The 24,137-nt window shown below is 41.8% G+C and overlaps 7 protein-coding genes across 10 annotated transcripts; 4 read left to right on the top strand and 3 right to left on the bottom strand.

The window, feature by feature from the left end:
- The first annotated feature begins 280 nt into the window (after nt 1-280).
- On the top strand, nt 281-2,207 carry LOC116801682 (basic proline-rich protein). Its single transcript, XM_032722738.1, has 3 exons — nt 281-320; nt 383-1,021; nt 1,131-2,207. The coding sequence occupies exons 1-3, from the start codon at nt 290-292 to the stop codon at nt 2,153-2,155; spliced, it is 1,695 nt and encodes a 564-aa protein (XP_032578629.1). The 5' UTR covers nt 281-289; the 3' UTR covers nt 2,156-2,207.
- A 1,136-nt stretch (nt 2,208-3,343) lies between these two features.
- On the top strand, nt 3,344-4,080 carry LOC6616809 (cuticle collagen 3A3). Its single transcript, XM_002041110.2, is given in 3 exon segments — nt 3,344-3,381; nt 3,443-3,894; nt 3,896-4,080. Coding segments are annotated over 3 exon segments (570 nt in total). The 5' UTR covers nt 3,344-3,350; the 3' UTR covers nt 3,983-4,080.
- A 1,123-nt stretch (nt 4,081-5,203) lies between these two features.
- LOC6616808 (peroxidase) lies at nt 5,204-7,842 on the bottom strand. 2 transcript variants are annotated; one of them, XM_032721865.1, is made up of 5 exons: nt 6,372-7,842; nt 5,973-6,312; nt 5,719-5,914; nt 5,556-5,661; nt 5,204-5,496 (listed from the first exon to the last, which is right to left on the bottom strand). In XM_032721865.1, the coding sequence occupies exons 1-5, from the start codon at nt 7,595-7,597 to the stop codon at nt 5,415-5,417; spliced, it is 1,950 nt and encodes a 649-aa protein (XP_032577756.1). In that variant the 5' UTR covers nt 7,598-7,842; the 3' UTR covers nt 5,204-5,414. The 2 variants fall into 2 exon arrangements, with proteins under 2 accessions (XP_032577756.1, XP_032577757.1); XM_032721866.1 differs by lacking the exons at nt 5,204-5,496; nt 5,556-5,661 and having other exon boundaries at nt 5,826-5,919.
- A 150-nt stretch (nt 7,843-7,992) lies between these two features.
- Nucleotides 7,993-11,740, bottom strand: LOC6616807. 3 transcript variants are annotated; one of them, XM_002041108.2, is made up of 13 exons: nt 11,548-11,740; nt 11,289-11,424; nt 11,127-11,237; nt 10,908-11,067; nt 10,821-10,847; nt 10,590-10,755; nt 10,184-10,531; nt 9,295-10,116; nt 9,067-9,238; nt 8,908-9,004; nt 8,712-8,843; nt 8,504-8,645; nt 7,993-8,450 (listed from the first exon to the last, which is right to left on the bottom strand). In XM_002041108.2, the coding sequence occupies exons 1-13, from the start codon at nt 11,640-11,642 to the stop codon at nt 8,231-8,233; spliced, it is 2,628 nt and encodes an 875-aa protein (XP_002041144.2). In that variant the 5' UTR covers nt 11,643-11,740; the 3' UTR covers nt 7,993-8,230. The 3 variants fall into 3 exon arrangements, with proteins under 3 accessions (XP_002041144.2, XP_032577754.1, XP_032577755.1); XM_032721863.1 differs by having other exon boundaries at nt 10,590-10,752; XM_032721864.1 differs by lacking the exons at nt 7,993-8,450; nt 8,504-8,645; nt 8,712-8,843; ... (1 more) ...; nt 9,067-9,238; nt 9,295-10,116 and having other exon boundaries at nt 10,447-10,531; nt 10,586-10,755.
- A 457-nt stretch (nt 11,741-12,197) lies between these two features.
- Nucleotides 12,198-13,417, top strand: LOC6616806 (putative tRNA (cytidine(32)/guanosine(34)-2'-O)-methyltransferase 1). Its single transcript, XM_002041107.2, has 3 exons — nt 12,198-12,486; nt 12,542-13,224; nt 13,282-13,417. The coding sequence occupies exons 1-3, from the start codon at nt 12,366-12,368 to the stop codon at nt 13,384-13,386; spliced, it is 909 nt and encodes a 302-aa protein (XP_002041143.1). The 5' UTR covers nt 12,198-12,365; the 3' UTR covers nt 13,387-13,417.
- On the bottom strand, nt 13,413-14,650 carry LOC6616805. Its single transcript, XM_002041106.2, has 2 exons — nt 14,187-14,650; nt 13,413-14,130 (listed from the first exon to the last, which is right to left on the bottom strand). Exons 1-2 carry the CDS (start codon nt 14,577-14,579, stop codon nt 13,555-13,557), a joined length of 969 nt encoding a protein of 322 aa, XP_002041142.1. The 5' UTR covers nt 14,580-14,650; the 3' UTR covers nt 13,413-13,554.
- Nucleotides 14,651-15,103: 453 nt separating this feature from the next.
- Nucleotides 15,104-19,944, top strand: LOC6616804 (protein PAT1 homolog 1). Its single transcript, XM_002041105.2, has 5 exons — nt 15,104-15,217; nt 15,389-16,199; nt 16,426-17,966; nt 18,086-18,331; nt 18,388-19,944. The coding sequence occupies exons 1-5, from the start codon at nt 15,179-15,181 to the stop codon at nt 18,664-18,666; spliced, it is 2,916 nt and encodes a 971-aa protein (XP_002041141.1). The 5' UTR covers nt 15,104-15,178; the 3' UTR covers nt 18,667-19,944.
- Nucleotides 19,945-24,137: the final 4,193 nt, after the last annotated feature.

The following is a 24,137-nucleotide window of genomic DNA, read 5'->3' as shown; positions in this document are numbered from 1 at the left end:
TGGGAGTTAACATATTAATACTTCAGAGGCGGTCCACTTTTGGATTGGACATAAATTTACATGCATAAGTTTTAGAGAGAACCTAGGATGATAGCATCATCGCGAACAGGTTTGCATATTTTCCGAGAGATTTGGCGTGCTGATTTCTGAATGGACATGATATAACGGTTCTAGTGAATCTAGATTAATGAAAGTGATTTAAACAAAGTGTGCATACGAGATTAACAGTTCATAATGCGGTATAAAAGTGATCCGTCCGCCGGAGAAAGGCAGCAGATGCCATTTCGCCATGAGGCTGTTCGCAGTGATTTTTTGGATAGGTAAGGGATATGATTGAAATAGGATTGCTCGTACTTCTAATCGGGATTCATTTCCTTTCCAGGCTGGGCCTTCGGCCAAGCGAATTCTAAAAGCCCGAGTGCCGAGACGGGCAGACTGATAGCATCTCTTCAAGCTGCTCCGGCTCCGGCGCCAGCACAAAGTGTGATCTATAAGCTGCCACCACAGCACTACTATCCGCCACCACCGCCGCCGCCTCCGCCACAGCACTGTAATTGCCCGCCAGGTCCACCGGGTCCTCCTGGACCACCGGGCTTACCAGGAACCCCTGGTCCGCAAGGTCCCAAAGGACACACTGGGTCCAAGGGCGAGCGAGGAGAGAAGGGAGAGCGCGGTCACTACGGACTACCAGGCCAACCAGGTCAACCGGGACCCATTGGCCCACCGGGACTACCGGGCCCACCCGGTCACAAATCGGGACATGGTCATCATGATCATCATGATCACCACCATCATCATCCAGCGCCTCCACCGCCACCACCTCCGCCTCCGCCGCCTCCACCACCTCCACCTCCACCACCACCACCACCACACCCACACCCGCATCCACATCATCCGCACCCACCAATCGTGACGCCTCCAATTATAGTTCCCATTCCATTGCCACCGCAGAAAGGTGACCATGGTCACCATCATCACCACAAGGGATCCAAGGGTCCGCCCGGACCTCCAGGTCCACCAGGTAAGAGAAAATCGTTACTCATATATATCACAACGGTCCAATATTGATAATATTGAAAGGGTATCTAGTCGTTTTCGTTTTTCTTTACTGAGTATTTCATCTCTTGCAGGAACGGGACCACCGGGTCCTCCAGGACCTCCAGGCATTACGTATCCACCTCCACCACCACCACCACCACCACCACCACCACCACCATCGTACCCATACCCACCGTACCCGTATCCACCACCTGGTCCTTATCCAGGACCATGGATTCCTCTGCCAGTGCCAGTGCCCTGGCCCTCAAAGGGACATAAGGGAGACAAAGGTCACAAAGGAGGCCACAAGGGCGGACACCACCATCACTATTACCCGCCAGGACACGATAAGGGAGGCCACTATCCGTATCCACCCCACGGCGGCCATGGAGGCCATCACCATCCAGGTCATAACTATCCAGGACCCTATCCGCCACCCTATCCACCTTACCATCCACATAATGGCGGTGACAAGGGACATCACCATCATCCACCCCACAATCACGGAGGACACCATCACGGGGGACACAACAACCATCATCCACCTCACAACGGAGAGCACAACCATAATCATCCCCCACACAATCACGGAGGGCATAACCCACATAATACACACCACCAACACCCCCATCATTATCAACCAAAACCCACTAAGCCAGAGGGTAGTGGCGAACAAACTCCACGGGATGATCTGGACTTGCTGGATGAAAATGTGGAGATTGTCGAAAACATAATTGATGAAAATGAAAACGAAAATGATTTCATGGAGGGCGAGGAGGAAATGTCCCATGAGCACAATGACTTGGAAACTGAACCAGAGGATGCGGGCTACGGCCTTGAATATGCAGATAACACTGTGGAGAACCACGAATCTCCGAGTGGCACTGAAGAAATCGATGATGAGGATCCAGGCTATATGGTATCAGGAGGAGAAGATGCGATGGAAGAGGACCATATGATGGAGGACCAGATGGACCCAGAGAATATGACGGAGGATAACGCACCTATGGATGGAGATGCAATTGAGGAGCGAACCAACAAAGGTCCGATTATCCTGTCGATTGGAACTCCTCGAAATCCTTTTCACATTTACGCCTATGAACAGTATGATACATAAATAAGCCAACGCCACAACACCAACAAAATAAAAAATAACTTTAAAATATGAACATTTTTGGATTTTTCTTACAAATCAAAAATTCGATATTTTGGGTTTAATTTACAGATTTTGATACAGTTAATAAGATTTAAATGTTTAATAATTAGCAAAGAGCAGTGAACCTTTGTTGATTTTCGTATTAATAAGAGCATCTCGTAGAATTCGTATAGAAAAAAATTTAAATAAATAAAGAATGAACTGCGTTATTGTTAGCTGTCAAAATAGTTCCGTTGTTCTTGGAAATGTCTGTGGCTTTGTTCGATTTTCTATAAAATAACAATGGACAAAGATATGAAAAAAGTGAAATCATAATGAAATAAGCTATTAATTCAATGACAATCGAATGAAATTGCCAACTCAAATCATTTATCAAAATACAATGGTAAATTGTTGAATATCAGCTAGGCAAGTAAAAGTGGTTGTAGTTTATGTATTTCACTTTTGGCAGATATCATAATGATAAGGCAGATAAATTGCTTGCAGTTATTAGGTTAATTGAATTAAAAAAAAAATCGAACTCTATATATACTAAAATTATGAGATCACTAACAAATATATTTGTCTAAAAATATATTTTATACGACTTTTTAAAGCATGCGTGCATCAAATTGATCCAATGCCTTTAAGTCTAGAAGAATTTTGTGCGTCATTTTGAATTTCACTATTTAAAATCAATTTGTATGATAACGTGGCATCTATGAAAGCAGATATCATCCCAGATCGTCCCATTTTTGCGGTATTTTTATTTTATTGCCCCGTAAATAAAACAATGGGTGCAGAGATGGAACAATCAATAACGAAATGGAACCAAATAAATAACTAAAGAATGTTAATAAAACTTGTGCCATAATATAAATTTTAATTCTTAAATAATTACCACACATATAAGTCCTAATTGTGATAATCCATTTAATGATATATTAGCACATCGACAACCGGGAATAAATCATTTTTCTTGAGCATGCCTGTGTATCTGGACCAATCTTCTGTTAAATTTATGCAAAATCATTAGGCTGATCACATCTGAGATTTGCGATTTACATTTTATGTGTTTCGCATTAACCCATTAAAGTCTAGCCCAACTGTTCTTAAGGTCTATATAAGAGATGATCTAAGGCAGGCAGGTGTTCATTCACGAATGAGGCGTCTTGAAATGAGGCTACTCGCGGTTCTGCTGTTCACAGGTAAGCGGATTGAAGAAGATGGGACCTTAGAACATTACTTTACTTGGTTCTTGTATTTTAGCCATCTCAGCATTCTGCGAGGGATCATGGCTGCTCTCCGCAGTTCAGCCGGTCAAAGTAGAATCGCGGCCAAAGGCAAAGAAACCAAATTATAAAAACCACAATCTGTACTATTACAGTCCTGAAACGATAGGTTCCTCCATTTACCACGGATCTCAACCCAATTGCCAATGTCGACCCGGGCCGCCTGGACCTCCTGGGCCACCAGGAATTCCTGGTCTGCCAGGTGAGGAAGGAGCGCCAGGTGAAAAGGGGGATCGTGGTGACCGTGGAGAAAGTGGCAAAAGGGGTAGGCCGGGTTATACTGGATTTTCGGGACCCATTGGGCCACCAGGACTACCTGGCCCACCGGGCCGCCCTGGAAAATCTCCATCTCATGGACAGAAACAAGGTTCAACCATTATTTACTTGCCAGCAATTCCAGCGGACAAACCGCCAAAAACGGAAAACCCAAAGGGCAGCAATGAAAACCCACCATCGAAACCCGATAATAGAAACGTCATTAAAAAGGCAAACAAGCCCCGGGCACCGCTGCCTTTGAGGGCAAATTCCACTGAAATTAAGTATCTCAAAGTTAGTCCACAACTGACCCAAAACCCAAAACGAAATCGCAAGAGACCCACTACTTTCGCCCATTCCGATCGCAAGAAAATCAACCAGAGTAACAAGATAACAACTTTTACTAAGAACAAACAAACAGTAAACAATTCCCAAAAACATAAAACAAACGCTCCAATACGCCGAAAGCAGACTCCCAAGCGAAAGGTAATTAAAAATACAACTACTGATTTAAGCAGTTCAGATCGTCAGCCAGTTAGCAAAATCAAGGGCACCAATCTTGGCGAGAAAAACATATTAACCGATGCAAATAACAGCATGAATTTGAATATCAGGCACATCGGATCCCAACAAACGAAAAACGTAACTAAAAATGTTGTAAAAAGTAGTCAAATTGATGATATACCAATACCAGCGGATGTATCTGCAATAAATTCTTTAAATAAAGACCAAACCCCAATGAAAGCGGAGACAGTTAAAGTAAATTCACAGATATCTAATACTACATTGCAAGGTACCATCCTGGAAGAGACGACTCCACCGAATAGTATTAAAATAACAGATGAAATGCTAGATCTTAACAAATTAACAACAATTACCGAAGAGGCACCTGATGCGATTAATACAACAACAGTTCAAATTGAGATTTTAAAAAGTGAAAACGCTTCTGAAGCACAAACTACAGAAATTCCAACTGAGAAATTAGGAGAAACAACTACTTACAATATGTCCAATGATGAGATAAGTCAAGGTTTCACGACATTTGAACCCACATCGAGCACCGAAAGCCCAGCGACAACAGTAGCAACTGAAATTGGAGAAGCCACAACCCTTGTGCCCGATGATACATCCAAAATTAGGAACGATGAGGAACTAGGATCACCAAGCACTGAAACTACCACAACAGAAACGACAGAAGCATTCCCCACAGAGATCGACCTTTTCGAAAAAGAAGGTCAAAGGTTACCTTCCACACCCACTGAAACTGATTTCGCAATCCCAGTAGATGTTCTATTTGATAATACGCCTGAGGCGATAGAAACTACACAAGCAAACTCTACAGTCTAAATAATATAAATAAATAACATTAACTAAAAGAATGCGTTATCTTATTTAAACAGTCTTACCAAAAATATACCTTGCTAAATTAAAATTACAACTAAAGTGGCACACATTTTATAAAAATACTTTTTATTACCCCGAAACTTATTCGTAAACATCAAATAAATATTTTTAATGGTGTCGCATCTTTTTTAACTGCTGTCACTTGCTAAAAAACAAATTCAATTTCTTTGTTGCATTGTAAATTAATTAATACAAAAAATGATAAAAATGTAACTAAACAAAAATGTTTGCATCTTAAAGAACAAATTGAGCAGTCCAATTAGTTTCAGATACATTTGCTAGTGAAAACACTAGTGAACAAGCTGAGGCCTGAGATCCTGCCATTTGGTTAGATCGATTTGCGGGATAAAATTGCAGTTCAGTAGTAGATTACTAAAAAAAGGAAATAATTTTAAAATTATATATAAAGATATAGATATTTGTAAACTTACTGTGAATTCGGGAATACAAATACGTTTGGCTGGATTAAATGCAGGTAGTTGGCATTGCTGCAGAACAAACTGGCCAGGCTCACTTTACGGATCTCGGCCAATTGAGCTGTGAAAAACATAATTTTCATATATTATCTTATTAAATTTTTATAACTCTACTTACCGCGCGAAAAACCTCCCTCGTTCTCCCGCTCAAAGAAGAATCTATCGCCACGTCGCGTGTTGAGGAACTGTTTTCCAATCACACACAACAAAGTTGGTCCGAATAGAGCATCTGGGACATGGTACTCCAGGGTACCGCCTACACCAAGTTCCACGTCATCCGGAGTGGCATACAGTCGGCGCAACAGCGATATTTTCTACACTAATGGAAATTAAGTACATTGATCTACAATAATCATGATTTCAATAATTTACCTCTCCGGGAATTTCATGAGCGAAATCAGCCCAATCGACAGCTCGTCGCAGACCACAAAACTCTCGCACATCGTTGTAGGAAGCCAATCCGAAGTCTCGTGCCCTCTGAATATCTATAGACTTCAGATCCGAACCGTACTCCTCGAACTCCTTGCGGTTGAAGTAGTGCTTGATCTCCCGATCAATGTTCCCATCCGATCGCTTGTGCAACTGGGTAGCCAAGCCTCTCAGCAATGCATCGAAATTGTCGGATGTGTCCAGTAAACGAATAGTCTCTGTTCGGTCGAGGTAGTCGCTCAGGCGCATGGTCTGATTAGATCTCCGATTGGGGGCAACCAATCTGTGAACATTATATTATTGTAAACACATATACAATCAAGAATTAAGCCAAATACTTACGAGAACCATCCGGGAATTTGAGTGTGGGCGTATCTAAAGGCGGCAGCGGAAAACTCCGCATAGGCCGCAGGATTAACCGTCTCGTCGTAGTCGTTGGCGTACTCGGTGGGCTCCACTGGATAAATCAGACCGTTCAAGTAGGTATAGGTGCGACCAACGAACAGTGGAAGCCAGTCATAGTATGTGATCTTCTGGAACTGCGCAATGTTGATCTTGCGTGCCTCCTGGAAGATGCGCTCGTCACTATGATCGGGATTAATCAGCGCTAGATTTTCGGCCAGACGATTGTGCTCTCGGACCAACAGAGTCTGCAGCAGGGCGATGGTGGGCGTGAAACGATTCCGAGTGTCCGGTACGATGTAGCACTCACTCTTGGCACCGCACTCGCCATTCTCATTCTGGCTCACCGGTAGCCAGTGTTGACCGTTCGAGTAGCTGGTCTTCAGAAGTCCGCCCTTGAACAGGCGGACCTTTCTGTTTTGAGAGGGATTGTTGCCATAGATGGAGGAGAGATCCAGGTAAGCAGTTGCCACCGTTAGCTTCTCGGGTTGGGGTTCCTCAACCTTTGGGCATATGGCATCCGCATCCGACACACTGCGGGCAAAGTGCAGACAGGTCTTGCCCGTATGGTAGGCGATGGGACCACCACGGGGCAGGTTGATTGGCAGACAGCGAGGATGACGCGGCTCGGCACAGCAATCTTGAGGAGCGCCCTGTGTGCTCAATTGGCTGATGTCGTGGGCAACAAACTGGCCAAATTGCATGGCCGCCATGGTGCGGAACCTATCGTTCCTAGTCTGCTCGCCGTACAGCGACAAGGAGATTAAACGGGCATTTGGAGCCTGATCCACTTGGCGGGGAGGCAAAAGCCTACGATAACGCGAAACGGCAATTCCAAACTCCGGATACAACAGATTGTTGCAGGATCCATCCAAGGTTCGGTAGTGCAGATTTCGAGTATCATTCAAGCAGTTGCGGGGCGGAACTCCACATCTTAAAGGTTGTTGGGAGGCAGAAGGCTCGGCCCAACTATTGTGAACATTGTTGCCATTGTATTTGGGCATAAATTCTTTAATCAAGGCATCCAAACATCCGTCACTGACTCCTGGGCGAATGTCAAAAGAACTCCGTTTGGACCTGGACAAGGAGGGTTCCATTGCCGAATACGGACACTTGGTGGCCACCGCCACAGACAGCACACTCAAAACCACCAAAAACACTCTCATAGCACCGACGACACCACAAAGCACAATGCAGCACCAGCAGCTGGGTGCCCATATATAGATCTCCGCCAGTTGCTGACCCGCACGATCTTCGAGCTCTGGAGACGTGATAATACAACGCGAAATTCTTGGTATGATTGACCAGATTGAAGAACGTGCAGAAATATGCGAGCATAATTTTCAATATTCGGAAGCTCAAACTGTGGGCGAATTTTATAAACAAATAATGTCGACTGGAACGTGTTTACCGCTCGGACAAAAAAGGCAATGGTTCTTAATAAATGTGGCTGATATAAAAAGATTATCAGTAGTGCCATTTTTGCAGTAATCATGAAGAATGAAAACCCATAAAGATAAACCATTAAGAAGAACAGTAATAAATTCTGACTCATTTTAATTTTTTTTTTTTTTTTGAATAACTGAAAACCGCTTCTTACATAGGTATGCGTTTAAAATATGTTAAATTCTAAGCTTATAAAAATAGATTGGCTGTCTGAAACACAAATTAATAACCTGGAATGTTTTTCTGTTTCCTTATCCAAGAGTTAACAGAATTATATTAAACATAAAGCTTATAACATATAAACAAAAACTCCATTCGCATTAAAATAATCGGAAATAGTTAATTCACTTCTTCTATTTTACCAAAAAGTTTTTAAGGTCTGATGGCATTGTCAAAAATGAATTAAAGATTGTCTTCCATTTATAATGATGCGTACAATATTCCATGTATAAAGATGAAGCCTCTTCATCATCAATTAAAGCTTCTGTGTGTATGTGCAGTCTTTTTAAAATAAAGGAGGAGCTTACAAGAAGCATTTTGGGATAATCCGAGTCGACTTCTGGACGATCCACTCTGTTAAGATAATACATCTTTATACTGTTGTACAGCTACACATCTAAACTCACATGATATTAATATATTGTTCCATAATGCATCTGATTACACAAAGGCTTTGACGATAAATTTCGATATTTTTAAAATGAATATCATCCGTTTCAGTTAACTCAACGAAGTGCATAATATTATCGGTAGAGTGTTGTAAGAAGCCTATATTGAACGAAAAAAAAAAACATTTTCAAGCCAGAACGATTATAGTCTTAAATTTATACAAACCATTCAATGCTAGAAACATCGAAAACTTAAGTACTCCCAGAAAACGTGTCTCGTCCTTTTCTTCGCAATGCAAGGCGAGAAAACTATTGTACGTACCGTATAAGATGGTCAAATGAAGTTGCAGATTTGCATCTATAATATTATAGGACTGTAAATTAAAAGACAATAATTAGAATTTGTATAAGATAAGTCAAACCTAGTCGAGACTCTATCCAAGCTGAAAGGTTCTCCTTAATAGCGGCGATGAAGGCTTTATTGTGTCGCACAAACTCTGGGGAAGGCATTTTCTTAGGCTATGCGAGATAATTAAAAGAAAAAATAATTATTCGGTTTAAGAAGATATAAAATTACTAACATTTTCATTTTCGTTTTCAATACTTGTCGAAAAACTAAAATATTCGCTTCGTGCTAAATCCAATATTCTGTTTTGATCACGAAGTCTAGCAAAATCAGGGCATAGCACTAATTCCTCGCCTTTATGGACATTTTTAGCTGTCACTCCAACGACTTTTCCATTTGGTAAGAATCTAAAATTTTCATAAACATCTTAATGTGAACAAAATATGAAAAGATCAAAACTTACATGGCTTTAATATTTTTTGTCCCACAATTCTGCCTAAAAGCTTTTAATGTAACACAAAGCGTAGATTTTAGTTGGAGGGTACTTTCTATTTTGTGAAAATATTGATAAACAAATTGCTGAAAATATTTAGCAATATTCGTCAACAGCTGACAGCGTTGTGATGTGTTAAAAATTTGAAGAATTTCGTTTAAATCGTGTTCGGGAAAGGTCTCTGCACTTACGAGATCTTCAACAGCTTCAATTTCATATTTTTGAATGCAAATAGAATGTAGCCTATCAGCAAACCGAAATATCGGACTATCATTTAAGAACTTCTCTGGGTACTCATGTTCGACCTCAGCTATACTATCGTGAACGTTGTTATAGCAGTCTACGAAATCTGTAATCGCATTAACTCCATAGTAACTGAATACATTTGCGCTTATACGATCAGTTGGCATCGGAAGAATACCACAATTTTCGAATTCATTATTTTCATTCATGGCATTAAAACCTTCCCGGTGTGTGTAGCATAAGTTATCTCGCTGGGAATTCAATAGAACGTGGCCACCCAACCGTAAAAGTATAGCTGCCATTACATTAATTAAGTCTGTTTTCACAAGAGGCAGCAAATAAAAATATTTCTCTGCGAGGCGGGTGTCATTGTAAATGAAAACCGACAAACGAAATGCCGTTGTTACGATTTCTGTATACTTTTCCCTTGTCAGCAGGTTATAATCTGGAGCTGTAGCAAGGAGTTCTCCAACAAGATTATAAGTTTTCTCCTCTTCCTGGGCATGCTCCAGTATAAAGGTCCAAGCATCTCGGGGATTGCTTAATATTCTGAAATGGGAAAAAGAAAGTCATTTTTGATATATAAGCACGTGATTAAAATCTACTCGTTAGTTACCCGCCATCCATCGCAAAATCTACTATAGCCGGAAGAATATATTCTCCTGCTTCGCAAAACAATCGAAACAGCATGTTAGCCTCTAGCATTGGGATAAGTCCAATTTTGTATCCAGTGCACTCGTATTGGTGGACTTCTGCATCTGATTTCATACACGACATTGAGCAATAGGATCTATAACGACAGTTATCACAGCTGTATAGCTGTTGCTGATGCACTCCACACAACTCGCAGTTCAGAAATGGAGCACTAAACTGAAAGTACACAGGATTCTCCACAAGAACAATTTTTCCTTTAGGTACATCGCATGAAGCGAAAACTCCGCCAGATTTCTCAATGGATTTTTCGCTATAAGAGAATATATCGATTTACTAAATGTATTGTTTATCTAAAATTCTTTACCTACAAATAATCACAAGCTTGGCTGGCAAACGGAATTTTCCGAGTAAGCTTAAAACCCTTAAAAGGCGCAAAGTCCTGGGTTTGAACTTTCTTGCAAAACTCAACATTTTTTCTAGCTTGGTTAATTCTCTCTTCATGTTGTTCTATAAGAGCTAGAAAAGGACTGACTTCTAGAAAATATAAGAAAATAAATAAAATTAAAAAGAAAAATCAAAACAACTCTAGTAATACTTACCGCTTTGATCGGCTAGTGTCCCATTTTCTAAAATGGAAGAAAAACAGCGATTTATAGAAGACCATTCCAACATATTATGCAAATTACCAATGAGGCCTTTTACAACCGAAAGTTTATCTTTTGATGCTTCATACTCCCGATTCACAAAAAGGCATATACAGTGAAGTATCTGCGAGATTATCGTTCCCTCCGCTGTCTTGAGAGCTGGATCCAAAGACTCGTAATATAGTAAATCATTGCATGCAGTCTAAAGTCGAACAAAAGGGTTTTGAACATATGATGTAAATATATATGATGATGACATACCGCATTCTGGTTATTTTTTATGCAGAGAACACTTCTGGCCATAATAGCATCCACGCATGTAGGGGAGGCGCTGGGTGCGCGGCATATAATTTCGTCCAGACTCTGCAAAGTCTGAGTACTGGATTACAATAAGGTTATATATCAGATATAGTGCGGATATACCATCTTCAACACTGTAGGACTTTTCATATTCATACACTTCTTGGAAATGTTAAGACAACTTTCAGCAACTTCAGAAAAATTGAGAAAAACTGTGTCGGTTGTTTTGCGCAGTATCTTCAAGAACAGCTCGCATTCTCTGAAATCGTAAATTATTATCTATCTATCTGTGAACACTTGCAAGATGCTATTGCAGGACAACTAGGATTTTGCAATATTGCGAAACATGCGGGATCCCAGACCAAGTGGCCCTGTTACTCACATCAGGTTACGTGGACACATGACCTCGGACATCGTGATATATTCAGAGGCCTCGGGTCGAGGCTCCGACGCCATATACAATGGTATTCGGTGCATATTTACCACTTAATTTTGAAAAAAACTCCTCAAAGCGTGATTTTAAGATCTCGCGGTAAGAATGTGACCGCATTGCGCCGCCACTAAAATCCACAACTATTTGACATATATTTTAGTGTTACCAGAAATAAGCAATCCAACTTTCTTATCATCATATTAAATATAAAATATTAGCATAATTAGAATATTCTAGCGTCTTTGGTCCAACATAACTTAATGTCTTTATTCTGTACATTTCGGGATAACAAAAATATTTTACTTTTATTATGCACTTTTTTTTTACATATTTATTACTACCGATACCATAGGATAGTGGATGGAAAAATTGAAAATTAACAGACATACATTTTTAATTAATCAATCCATTTCATTTTCTTATTTTGGAACAATTAAACATAGAGGACAACCGAACGGGCCAACCAGCATTATTGTTTTGGGTTTATGCTTTCTTCGTAAAGCCTCCGTTCGCCCCGGAGCCATTATACTGAAAAGGAACCAGTTGGAAATGCCGAAGACTCGCTCTCATCCATTCCCTGTCGATATATCGATAGGCCGGCCAATCGTCTAACTTACAAAACATAAATAACAACTACTTTTTCTTACTCTTTGGCTAGTTTCTGCACATGACAACATATTTAAACAATTCTTTTCACTGTTTACGTACCTCAAAAAGAAAACCAGTTCTATTGTAGACCATATTATTATTTCTTATATTTATTTACAATGGGTAAAACCTCAAAGGACAAACGAGATATATATTACCGACTGGCCAAAGACGAAGGCTGGAGGGCCAGGAGTGCCTTCAAGTTGATCCACGTGGACGAAGCCTACGGAATTCTAAATGGTTAGATCATTGAAACTACTTAGGAGCAAAATATAACACACTTTTCCATATAAAGGTGTTCAGCGGGCAGTCGATCTGTGTGCTGCTCCTGGCAGCTGGTCCCAGGTGCTCTCTCGGAAACTCTACGATACCTGTGAAACGGACGATGAAAAGGCCGCTGTTAAGATCATAGCCGTTGATCTGCAGGCCATGGCCCCGATCCGAGGAATACTCCAGCTCCAGGGAGATATTACAAAGCAGTCGACCGCCGAAGCAATCATCGGTCACTTTGGTGGGAATGAGAAAGCCCAGCTGGTGGTCTGCGATGGAGCGCCCGATGTCACCGGTGTCCATGAAATGGACGAGTACATGCAGCACCAGTTACTTGTGGCTGCTCTCAGCATTGCCACCTGTGTACTGGAAACTGGCGGAACTTTTGTGGCCAAGATTTTCAAGGGTAATGCCACATCGTTATTGAGCTCCCAGATGCAGATATTTTTCAAAAAATTTGACATCTACAAGCCGCCGAGTTCGCGCCCTTCGAGCATTGAAGCGTTTGTAGTTTGCTCCGGCTTTTGCCTTCCCGAGGGCTACATTCCTCAAGTGATTAACCCTGCTCGCGACGATATACGGCTGCTGGCACAGAAATCAGGGTCGGAAGTAAACCGTCGTCTAGTTCCTTTTATAGCCTGTGGAGACTTAAATGGGTTGAGTGATCCCGAAGAGGACAAGACTTCCTCCTCAGATGAATCCAAATCAGTAAGTGATGTGCCTAATACTTTGCTTCGTTCTTTTATTCAACAATCTTTCCCACAGTGTTTAGAGTATGTTTACGATTCTGTTATGGACGACGCATCTTATCCCCTGGAATTTAAGGAGATTCTAATGCAAGTCTATGATGAACAACTCCATATCAAATAAATATTTATAAAATAAAACAAGAAAAATTAAATTAAATTTTTATATTAAGTGGGCTTGGGCCAAACAAGAAGAAATGTGATAATTTTAATCAAAATATTGAATCTTATATTATTTAAAGATTAGGGTCTTAAAACTACCATAATATTACTTGATTTTGTGTGTATCTCGTCATTTGAGCGACAACTTTTTTTGCTCGATTTCCAATAGTTTCTTTTTCAGTTCTATTTTCTCAGCCATTAACTGTTCAATTGCCAAGTGATGTCGCTTGTCCTCGTACAACTTCTGCTTGTACAGGACGAAAAATTCATTGAGTGCAAGTTGGACGCTGTTGGCGGTATCGTGAACCATTCCTAGGTTATTGCTAATCTTGTCAAGCAGCGTGGTCTCTTCCTCCTCCAGTCGACTGCTGGCCAATGCGGCCCGTTTGTTCGATTGCAGGTAAAGCGGGTCTATGTCCGTCTTGTTCTCCTCCGGTTCGTAAACGTACTCGGCGGAGGTCTGAAGGGCGTCACCATCTTCTTCCGGGACCACGTCCTCTACTTCGTCAACATCAAATTCCGTGGTGGAATTCTCATGCATTTCATCGTCGGAGACTTTCATAATAATCTGACTTACATCCTCGTTTAACCTACACAGCGTGGCTATTGTTTCCTCCGACGAACTAAGACTGGTGCCAAAAGGCATGTTCTGCATCTCATTCTTTTCCACCTTTCTCAGGATAAACCTCTTCCAGTCCTTTAAGGCCTACAAACAAATAAACTTTTAATGCAAGTGGTCAGGGAAAAACTAAGTCAGTATACCCTTCTCCAGGTGGCTATATCTTTTCGCGGCGGACCGTGGCTATTAAGTTCGTTTGAAAGTTCCTCCCACAGCGACTCCAGATTGCCCCGTGTTTCCCACGTCGGATTCTGAAGCAGGCGCGGATGTTTCTTCACGAATTCCAGCAATATCAGCTCTTGCGTTGAGTTGCGCGGCTTGGCCTTGTTCCGGTCGATGGCAATGGTGGTCTGCGGCTGGAATTTGTACTTGGAGTTCCGGTTGAGTCCCGATGTGGGATGCATCCTGTTCATGTGCTTGCTCAGATTCGTGGTGGTTGTCTTGTATGAGAGCTTCGCCTTGCAGATGTTGCACACCGCAAACGTGTCGTCCACCGCCCGGAAAAAGCACCAGATCTCGCTCGTTTTCCGCTTCATTTCGACTAAGTTGTTTTGGTAAGGAAACAGGCTCGCAGTTCCGTCCAAAGCAATAGTTCAAGAACTAGTAATTTAGGGATGAGCTTGCGGGCGCTGATTTCAAGTTTCGAACTAGTTCAAAATATCGAATGCATTGAAGGATTGCATATGGGCAGATTTTTCTTATAATTACTTAGATATGATTACTTATTACTTATAATTTACTTATAATTTACCAGTCATAGTAAGTCCAAACTGAATAAATAAATATGCAACATACAAAATCCGGCAGTGATTGAACCATCAATTGTTTCTAAAATTACTATACTATATATACTATATATATAAGACAAATTTTCAGTCGTGTACCTTCCTTAAAAAAGTATGAAACAATTTTTTTTAATTTGCTTATTAATTCCAACATTTGTAATATCATAATGGTAAAACAGTGTGATTAATAAACGATGCGAGCGAAATTCATGTATTATGTCGATAGTAAGAAGACCATCGATGTCAGACTATCGATAGTACCATCGATTGTTTGACAGCTCTACTGCTGAGGTGACAACTTGTCACTGACAAGTCATGATAATTTTTTGTAAAGCAATAGATTTATCGCCATGGATGACTCGTTTTTCGGATTTGACACGAATCTACCGGTAAGCAGCGGTCCCGGCATTGCGGCAGCAATATCGGGAATAGCGAGGCCGCACAAGGAGCGGCAAATGCTCAACGCACACTTTTCACTCGGCAAATAAGGGGGAATCGAAGGCCACCGGGGGCAGAAAAAGTAGGAATGTCTAATTTACTTGCTTCAATTGTTTCTCCAGGACGAAGATGGTGGCGATGGACGCATCGTCGAGGCGGAATACGATGCCCTCAATGACGAAACCTTTGGATCCGCGATAAATGGCGACTGGGAGGAAGCCCATGAGACGATGGTACGCCTGGGCGGGAATGGCGAAAGGGTGCGGAAGCGACCCGCGGAATGTAGTGGGAATACGGATTTTGCCGATCAGGGAAATGGTGCCTTCCTGCGATACGCTAATCCGCTATCATCGGCGCCCTCTTCAAGCGGCTCAACTCCGGCCCCTTTGAATGCCCCATTCCGACAGTCTCGTCACATAGGCGACTCGGACTTGGAGCTGAACATTTCCTCAATGAAGTTGGACGACATGGACCTGTCCTCTTTCACCACTGACAGCGAAGCCGGTGGCCTGAGCAACCGCATTAAGCTGGACTCCGGGGTTTGGGGATCACAGCCGTTTCCCAACAACCAAAATTTGTTCCGCGAGCCTATGCGCAGCGCCTTCAAGCAGCAGCAACATCAGCAGCACCACCCACAACAAATGAAGCCCCCACAGGAAGCGAATGCCAACTTTGCACTGACTCCACAGCCTTTTCCTAAAATAACAACTCTCGAGGATATAGAACGCAATATGATCATTCAGCAGGCCATTCCGAAACAACAGCAGCAAAGTCAGCAACAGGCGGAACGCAAAATGTTCGATGATTTTAGTCTGGGTAACAGGCAGCAGGTGCCGACACCAACCATGTTGCAGCAACAGATGTTGCAGCAGCAGCAGCATCAACAGAAACAACAGTCGCAGCAGCAGCCGCCACAACAAGCGCATCACAAGGGTAATTATATATTAAAACTAACAAGTATTGATGCATACAAAAGTATTTTAATACAGAAGACTTGTCCAACAAAAAGTATCATTATCATTATTATATCGTCAAAATATTACATTTATTTCTTACGAATCTATTATTATTTTTTGAGACAAATTTAAGTAACAATCTTCAAGTCCCTGATAGACTTCTGCGCCATATGAAAATAACACCATTTAATAATTCATTGCAGTACCCCCTGGCTTCTTGGGCACGCCGCACACCTCTCCACCGAGGCCAAATTTGGGTTTCCCCGGACCCCATCCACTGCCCGAGCTACTGCCCACGCCATCGTCGCAGCAACAACTGAACGGTATGGGTGGCAACCGAGTACCGCCCGGATTTATTTACCCGCAAGGTCTGCCTGGGAATATTCCGCAATTGCCTCAGCATCCTCTAATGCAGCAGCACATGCCGCCCAACTTTCCACTGCCCGGCGGCAACCAGCGACCTCTTCCCAATCCGCACGCTCTACCCACGGCCCTGAACAATTTTGCTATGCATCCGAGCTTCAATGCGATGCGTGCCGCTGGGATGCATCCAGGGGCTTTTATGCAACCACCCCATCCGCACCAGATGCAGCCACCGCGAATGCCGCCGCACCCGCTGCAAGCTGCCACAAGTCTATTAGGGCAGCAGCCACCGAACTCCATGTATAACATGTTCAACATGCGACTAGTGCAAGAGATCCAGCAGAACCATCCGCTGCTTCAACAGGCTGCTGTGGTACGCCAAATGCAACAGAGCAGAGCAGGATCCGTGGCCAGCGATCGACAGAGGTCGCAGGCGCAACAGCAGCAACAAGGACGACGTCCAGATGGTACAGGAAATTACCCGCTGGAAGAGTACGATGAATATGCCAACCTTATGAGCACGCGCGACAAACACTGGCTAATCGGAATCCAGCTTTCGCAGCTGAACACGGACACGCCGTATATCGACGACTATTACTACACGGTGTTCAGGGAGCGCAAGGCCCAACAGAACGGGCAAATGCGCAACAGTCAGGCGCACAAGGACAACCAGTTGAATCATCCGCTTACCCAGCCACGCGGCCATGCCCAGCTTATTCTCGTACAGTTGGGCAACAAGAATGGTACTCGCAATGGACATGGACGTGAGCGACGCAACTCGGAGAACGCCAACAGCACGTCAGGCAGCACGAACAATGGATTAGGTGGTAACAACAACAACCTTACAGGCTATATATTCTCACCGCTAAAGTTCGAGAACTCACTGGGAAAGCTACAGTACGGAAGTGTGACAGCTCCGCGAAAAATTATTGATGCTGACATTATGAGTGGTGAATCAAATACCGCCGCTGAAGCCAACGCAACTTCTTCATCAACTAGCTCGACTCCGCTGCCCATCTCCGCAAGCCATGATGTAAATCCCAGCAGCATGCGCAAGTCGCGTCACATTTTGCTTCTGATTGAAACGCTGTATCGCTATCTGCTAAAGTTAGAGGATTTGGAAAGCCCAGAAGTGATGGCCACCATTGAGCTGAAAAAGAAAAAGGAAGCCGAACGGATCGCAGCCCTTGAGCAGCTGGAAATGGCCAATAAAACGCCCGAAGAACGCGCTGCTGAAGCCGCCAATCCACAAACCATGAATCCGCAACTAAAGAACAAGTTCAACTATGAGGTGGAGACTAAAGCTGCGTTGGTCAATAAATTAAAGGCAGGTCTGGCCTTCGACAAGGTGATCGCCATGATGAATGTGCGCAAGGGAAAGGTGTGTACTTTTTTTTTTGCTATTTTTTGAACAAGTGCAACCAAATAGAACTCGATTTAAGTTCTAGTGCTATTCGCATGATGCTCATTATTATAACTAAATCAATCATTCCGTTGCAGATTCTTATTAGACGCATAATGCCCTTTATTGCCGATCAAAGCATTCGCTGGGTCGTATGGAGCGGCGTCTTCTGTTCCCTACAAACAGTGGTGAAAAAGGACAAGGACGACGTTGAGGGCGTCTTGTACGCTCTTTACCCAGAGTTTAAAAAACACGTTAACAAAGCTACTTTCGAACTCCTAGTGAGCATTTCATCTGCTATTACGCTGAATGACAAGAAACTGGCTGGAATTTTCTGCAGTCGCGTAAGTTAGCACCACTTTTAAGTAATAGATGCACGTACTAATTATTAAATTGACAGTTTGGGATTCTTTCGCTGGTTGCCCTGATACTTCGTGCCGAGGAAATCTACGTTTCGCGAACTGACGCTACTCTAAGCGAGGAGAACAGGCAAAAATGGCGGGAATTTTTGGCGCAGGTTGCATCCTGCCTCAATCGCACTATTCAAAACCAGACCATCTCGGCAGCCATTGAGTCGGATGCAATTCAGCCGCTTATGGACCACTTTGAAAGGTTTAAAGATCTTAAACTGGATGCACTCTTAGCATTAATAACTGAAGCCAGGCATCAAATTGATTAGGTTGCATTGACGGATTTTCATTTAACTTGATTGAAGCGTTTCAAATAATTGTGAAATTATATAGCCAGCCGAGTTCACTTTGCTTTGTATAGAATATGTATCCAAAACTTACATATGTATGATCGTTTTTACATTTACGCATACTACACAAAAATATTGATACAGGGTATATAAATCTCATACTGAAATTGAGAAAGTACTCGACTGTCAATAAATTTTGATAATAGTTTGTTAGAAACGTTCTTTTATCCAAAATTGTGTGCACTGTACAAGAAAGGTAGAGAGAGGAAATCATGTTTTATAAATATAATATCGAATGGTAGGTTTTGCTCATTGTACATACTTATATCATTTTATATTCGATAAGGAGTACTTTTCCGGCATTTTCTGTAGAGATTTATAAAGAATAATTCACCCCGCAAATTATTCTTTTTTTTTGTCATCGAATTAACAACTGGGCTTTCCTATATCTTGTAACCACGATTGTAAAAGAAATATCATAAATGCGTTAATTTAAAAGCACCGATCTAATGCGCGATCCATGCATACTCATTTAAATGTGCATCCTTAAGTATCTGCTTATTTTCTGGTAATTGTAAATATCGGTTTAATGAAATTTTTACTATAATACCTTTTGGGTTTCATTGAATCAAATTTGTGCAAGACCCATTAAATATAGTCGAGACATTCAGCATAAATGTGTACTAAATAATTAGCATTGTGACAGGTGCAGCCGTATTTATTATAACAAAATGATCAAAATTGTGATACATTTTGACTTTTAAACATAAACGAAATTCCGATGATCGGAAAGAATTAGTTTAACACGCAAATACAAATTTGAAATTAGAAAACAGCAATTTTCATAAAACTTCTGTAACGCAACGGATAGATATTTGTTGTAAGAATCCGTTGTGGAGCATTTTAATTTTATTTCGTTTTTAATTGTATCTACATCATCATGCAATGTTGTTAAATTCATTTTTTTTTTATTGAAATTTATGTTTTGTATCTGAAGAAAATTCTACTCGACTGCAAACGTTTTGCAAATACTTTAAAACTATGCTTTTTTAGCAAACAAGAGTCAAAATACGATAGCTGTCTAAGATTGCAAACACATATACAATAATTGTAGTTTAATTTGTATTTATCACATACAAACACTTCAAACCTTTTCCTATACTTATGTTCGCTGATTCAAAAGTAAATTTTTTTAAATTGATTTAATTTCCGAGAGTATAATAAATAAAACATACCATTTCACAGAACACACCGAAACTATGAAACCGTTTTTTTTTGGGATTTTGAAATATATTTTATTTAGTTTAGTAAAAAGCCTTATTAAATTTGGAGAAAATCATAAATATTACAAACAGATACTATGTCAATTACATTTTATTTATTTTTTTAGCTTTTTTTGAAAATAATTGATTTGCTTCCAATTAGGGTGGCCGCTTGTTTTATTATATGATTTTTCTTCTATAATGATATATTAATAATTTGATTTCTATAAACAATTGTGCTTAGAGGGGGGCATCATTAAGGGCGAACGTGTTTTGTGTCTGTCTGTTTTTGTTTTTGGCGCAGAATCAAGCGTCGAAGTGTCGGCAGTTGCCTGTCCGTGAGGGACATTTTGTTGTGCGGAGGCGCCAAAGTGCGTAACAAGTGGCGGCGGCGCGCTCGGGAATTGTTGCAAATTTCTGAGTCGGCGACGCCAACCACTGGCGACGGTCACCAAGACGACAACTTGTCGGCAGCAGTCCGCCCAGCGCGAAGGGATGCGAAGCCCACGCTCCCGTTCCCACCCCACACTGGCAGCGAGCATGCGGTACACTGGGAGAAATAATATGACTTCACGGTTATTTCTTACTCTGGGTTTCGAATGAGCTTTTAAGTTATTATGTTTTCCGTGGGAATTTAAATAATAATTAACTAATTATTTTTAACTGTTATGCATTTCTTTATAAAGCTAATTCATTAATAAAATATTACCCAAAATGGAGTTATTTATATATAATATAATATAAGCTATAAATAAGTTTCTCAAGTCAAAGTGTAAATTTTTATCCTTGCACTACACAAATATTCCGATTTCGCATAACCACCCCAATTTCTCCGAGTGCATCCAAAGGCTAGACTTAGACAGACGATTGTGGCGACCCGTTGCCCGTCGTTGCTTCTTCGGCGACGGCGACAATGGCCCGACGACAGGCAGGAGGACAGGACTCTGGCTCTGCCGTGGAGCGGAGCAGACAGTGCCGCAGTTCTGGGAAGGACCAGGACTCAGCGGATGCGGATACGCAGAACTTTGATTTGCGAACGGGCCAAGTGTGCGCCACTGGGCGCCGCTATTATTGCCATTGCCACCAATTGGCGCGCCAAACGCCGCTGTTCTCACAATTAGATGCGAAAATAGCCGGCGCGTCGATGATGACGAGTTATTGTCGCGTCTATCTGGTCGTTGTTTTTGTTGACAACCCGACAATTGATTCTCTGGCGGCGGGAGGGAATCGCCTTCAATACGCTTCTACCAGGGAACCCATTAATGTAATGTGCTGATTTAACTGATCCTGACATACAGGCATACAATTGGAGCGGGGAAAGAGCTGCGATCTGGACAACGTGCGGTATGAGTAATATGCCTACCATGGTCTATTATTTCATTTAGATTTATTACATATCGCATATCATCGTTTCATTTTGGGAGCTAACAAGATCGGCGACCTACGGTGCGACCTCGTTAAATTGGATTTAACCACTTAATTACCGGTTAATGAGCGTCGGTGTCTTGATTTCTCCTCTGGCTGCCATTAGGTCGTGCAAACTTTCCCATCGCAATCGGAGTGTCTAGGGCTCGCTGTGCGGTTTAGGCCAACTTCGGCCGCCAGTCGCCATCGTCGCCGTCGCCGGCAGCCAACATTTGAAAAACGAAATGGCGCGCAGATAGGTTTCAGCTTAGACCCCAGTGCGACTAGACCAGACGCCTAGTGACGCCAACTAAAAATTTATGTACTTACTACGTCGTGCTTTTTGCAGTCTCTAGACATCTTTCCATTTAATAGGGTTTCTTAATAGTGCGTACAGTTATTAATCCAGATGCGTTTGAACTGACAGCCACTTAATAACTTATTAATTCAGAACTTTCCATATACAAAATACATATGTATTTTGCTTATTTAAGTTTTCATATTCTATTTTATACAAATATGGCAAAAATAAACTTACTAGCCACGTAAATTATGCGTCCAACGAACATTTGCGAATTAATAATAAAAAGTCCTTCTCAAGTTGCCGCTTCGTCCGGTGGCCAAAAATCAAAACAAACAAAAACCAAAACATCTAATGTGCACGCCGCAAAAAAAATGGATTGAAAGACAATAAACTCGAATGTCCACAGCGACATACATCTGCATACAAGTGCCAGTGCCAGTTTGGTGCATGAATGGCTGGCGGGGACTGGCAATGAGTCAGAAGGATGAAGGACGAAGGACGAGTGGCGTCGGCGTCCAAGGAGGTGGACTGGCTAGCAAGCTCGATTCGGTTTCAAGCGGCGGCGGCGACGGCGCCTTGTCCAATGATTCTTCCGTGCCGACGCCGCCGTGGTGTCCGCATCCATATCCGTAGCACTGCGCAGTGGTCGCAGTCGCAGGATTCCCAGTGCGCACCAAACCGGCGGAGCCCACTAGCATCGCCTATAAAAGGACGAGTCCTGCTACGGCCGGCGCTTAGTTGGCTTAGAAATGCGCCATAGTACGCGTCCACCAAATCGAAACAGTCGAATGAAAACGCTCGCTATCCAAATCAAAATTTCAAAAGAAACATTTACACGCAGTTACAAATAATTGGAAATGACTAAAAATCCAGGAGGTAAGACGCGTTTTAGCCTGGGATTAATCATCAACAAGTTGTGAAACTGATTTTAAACTTGATACTAAATAAAATGTTGATAACATTATGCATTGTGTGCATGTTTTCTAACTATAGTTATATATTTTTTTAAAAGTGCAAACATATTTAAATCGTAGTTCTTAACAAAAACTAGCCTGTTATAAAAATATAAGACTATAGTTTCGTTGTATAGATAGTCAGTGAGTTTGTTATCTCTTTGCCAAAAACAAAGAACGCTGATCAAAATTAACAGGTAAGTCGATATGGCTTTCAAGAGCTCAAAGGCCAGACAAATTCTTCCGACTTCCCTTCAAGTCGCTACTCAGATTTATCTCCTTTGAATGAACTCTCGAAAATTAGCTTATGGAACTCAAAACCGTGGGCAAGAGGGACAGCAATGGGAATATCAATGGATAAAAAAGGCTGGAGCTCGTTAAGGGGCAAACAAATGCCAAGGAATTGCACAGGATAAGAAGATGATGAACGATGGCTAAACTGGTTTTCGGATCTGCGAAGAATTACTTCAGCTTTGAGTTTTGAGAGGACAGAGGAAGTCGGCTGCTGATAGTGGATTGCAGCAGATTCCCGGAGAATGCGAGTGAAGAGTTTTCAAGGATGAGTGGCCACCCAAGTGGACCCCTGTCAACTGAACAATCATTCAGACATTGCAGCAAGTCGGCAGATCAAGTACTTAACCAACTTATTAGCTTATTCTGACACGAATGTGGGAACTTTTCAAGAATAAGTTTCCGAAGGTTTTTACCTTTTTACGAATAAAGCGTTGTTTTTCAAAATTTCGTTGTGAGTAGCCAACAAAGTTCCGAGAATTCTTTAGATAGCAAATTAGAAAACCTTTTTGAATGGTCAAAATTCCACAAGTTCTGTCGGCATTTAAAAGAGTCGAATCGGTAACCCGATACTTTCCAAACAACAAAACTCGTAAACAACCGAGCCGGGCTAAGATTTCATAGGTGACCATCTACTATATCACCCAAACTATATACCATACCTCTTCCCACACAAAAAAAGCATATACATATTTGTGCTTATCCACGTTGTGCATTTGTTTATAGTTAAATGACGTAACTTTTAATAAGGCAGACTCTTGCGATAGACACGTGTAAAACTAGCCACAATGTGATATCTCCGATGTAGTTTTAAAAGAGTGAAAATACCATATAAAGGTAGCATTTAGTTTTTATGGAGCTACACATATTATATTTTATTATTTTCTACCAGACTTTTCGATGGCACGGTTAATCATGATCGCAAATCCCTAAATTCGAAATAACCTTTTCCCAATGTTATCCTTAAGAGCAATTGGCTTAGTAAAGTGTAGAATGTTGCATTTTTTATATTCTAAGAAAAGGGTTAACCATAACAAAGACACTGCTGAATAATTAAGGCCCTTTAAATAAGATGCTTTGTGGGACGCTACTCTTCGCTGTCGTATTATTTGTTTAGCATTTGCGGAATGTCTCTGGCCTCATAAGAAAATAATGTATTCAAACTCCTGCCGCCGTCCTTTCCGTAGGTAATACCCATGCCCCTCCACGGCGGGGCAAGTCAGGGGCCCGACTCTC

The sequence above is a fragment of the Drosophila sechellia genome, chromosome 3R (assembly GCF_004382195.2).
Source record: "Drosophila sechellia strain sech25 chromosome 3R, ASM438219v1, whole genome shotgun sequence".
NCBI lineage: Eukaryota > Metazoa > Arthropoda > Insecta > Diptera > Drosophilidae > Drosophila > Drosophila sechellia.
This window is presented reverse-complemented; position numbering and strand designations above follow the sequence as displayed.

What these genes read in the sequence shown, in the direction of transcription:
- LOC116801682 (XM_032722738.1), top strand. Translation starts at nt 290, where the DNA reads ATGAGGCTGTTCGCAGTGATTTTTTGGATAG. An exon ending in CGCAGTGATTTTTTGGATAG is followed by an intron (nt 321 to 382) that starts GTAAGGGATATG and finishes TTTCCTTTCCAG; the next exon opens with GCTGGGCCTTCGGCCAAGCG. An exon ending in CGGACCTCCAGGTCCACCAG is followed by an intron (nt 1,022 to 1,130) that starts GTAAGAGAAAAT and finishes CATCTCTTGCAG; the next exon opens with GAACGGGACCACCGGGTCCT.
- LOC6616808 (XM_032721865.1), bottom strand. Translation starts at nt 7,597, where the DNA reads ATGAGAGTGTTTTTGGTGGTTTTGAGTGTGCTGTCTGTGGCGGTGGCC. An exon ending in CTCATGAAATTCCCGGAGAG is followed by an intron (nt 5,915 to 5,972) that starts GTAAATTATTGA and finishes CCATTAGTGTAG; the next exon opens with AAAATATCGCTGTTGCGCCG. An exon ending in TTTGTATTCCCGAATTCACA is followed by an intron (nt 5,497 to 5,555) that starts GTAAGTTTACAA and finishes TCCTTTTTTTAG; the next exon opens with TAATCTACTACTGAACTGCA.
- LOC6616807 (XM_002041108.2), bottom strand. Translation starts at nt 11,642, where the DNA reads ATGCACCGAATACCATTGTATATGGCGTCGGAGCCTCGACCCGAGGCC. An exon ending in GATTTTGCGATGGATGGCGG is followed by an intron (nt 10,117 to 10,183) that starts GTAACTAACGAG and finishes TTCCCATTTCAG; the next exon opens with AATATTAAGCAATCCCCGAG. An exon ending in ACAAAAAATATTAAAGCCAT is followed by an intron (nt 9,239 to 9,294) that starts GTAAGTTTTGAT and finishes TGAAAATTTTAG; the next exon opens with ATTCTTACCAAATGGAAAAG.
- LOC6616806 (XM_002041107.2), top strand. Translation starts at nt 12,366, where the DNA reads ATGGGTAAAACCTCAAAGGACAAACGAGATATATATTACCGACTGGCC. An exon ending in AGCCTACGGAATTCTAAATG is followed by an intron (nt 12,487 to 12,541) that starts GTTAGATCATTG and finishes TTCCATATAAAG; the next exon opens with GTGTTCAGCGGGCAGTCGAT. An exon ending in CCTCAGATGAATCCAAATCA is followed by an intron (nt 13,225 to 13,281) that starts GTAAGTGATGTG and finishes TCTTTCCCACAG; the next exon opens with TGTTTAGAGTATGTTTACGA.
- LOC6616805 (XM_002041106.2), bottom strand. Translation starts at nt 14,579, where the DNA reads ATGAAGCGGAAAACGAGCGAGATCTGGTGCTTTTTCCGGGCGGTGGAC. An exon ending in ATATAGCCACCTGGAGAAGG is followed by an intron (nt 14,131 to 14,186) that starts GTATACTGACTT and finishes ATTTGTTTGTAG; the next exon opens with GCCTTAAAGGACTGGAAGAG.
- LOC6616804 (XM_002041105.2), top strand. Translation starts at nt 15,179, where the DNA reads ATGGATGACTCGTTTTTCGGATTTGACACGAATCTACCG. An exon ending in ACAACAAGCGCATCACAAGG is followed by an intron (nt 16,200 to 16,425) that starts GTAATTATATAT and finishes AATTCATTGCAG; the next exon opens with TACCCCCTGGCTTCTTGGGC. An exon ending in CTGGAATTTTCTGCAGTCGC is followed by an intron (nt 18,332 to 18,387) that starts GTAAGTTAGCAC and finishes TTAAATTGACAG; the next exon opens with TTTGGGATTCTTTCGCTGGT.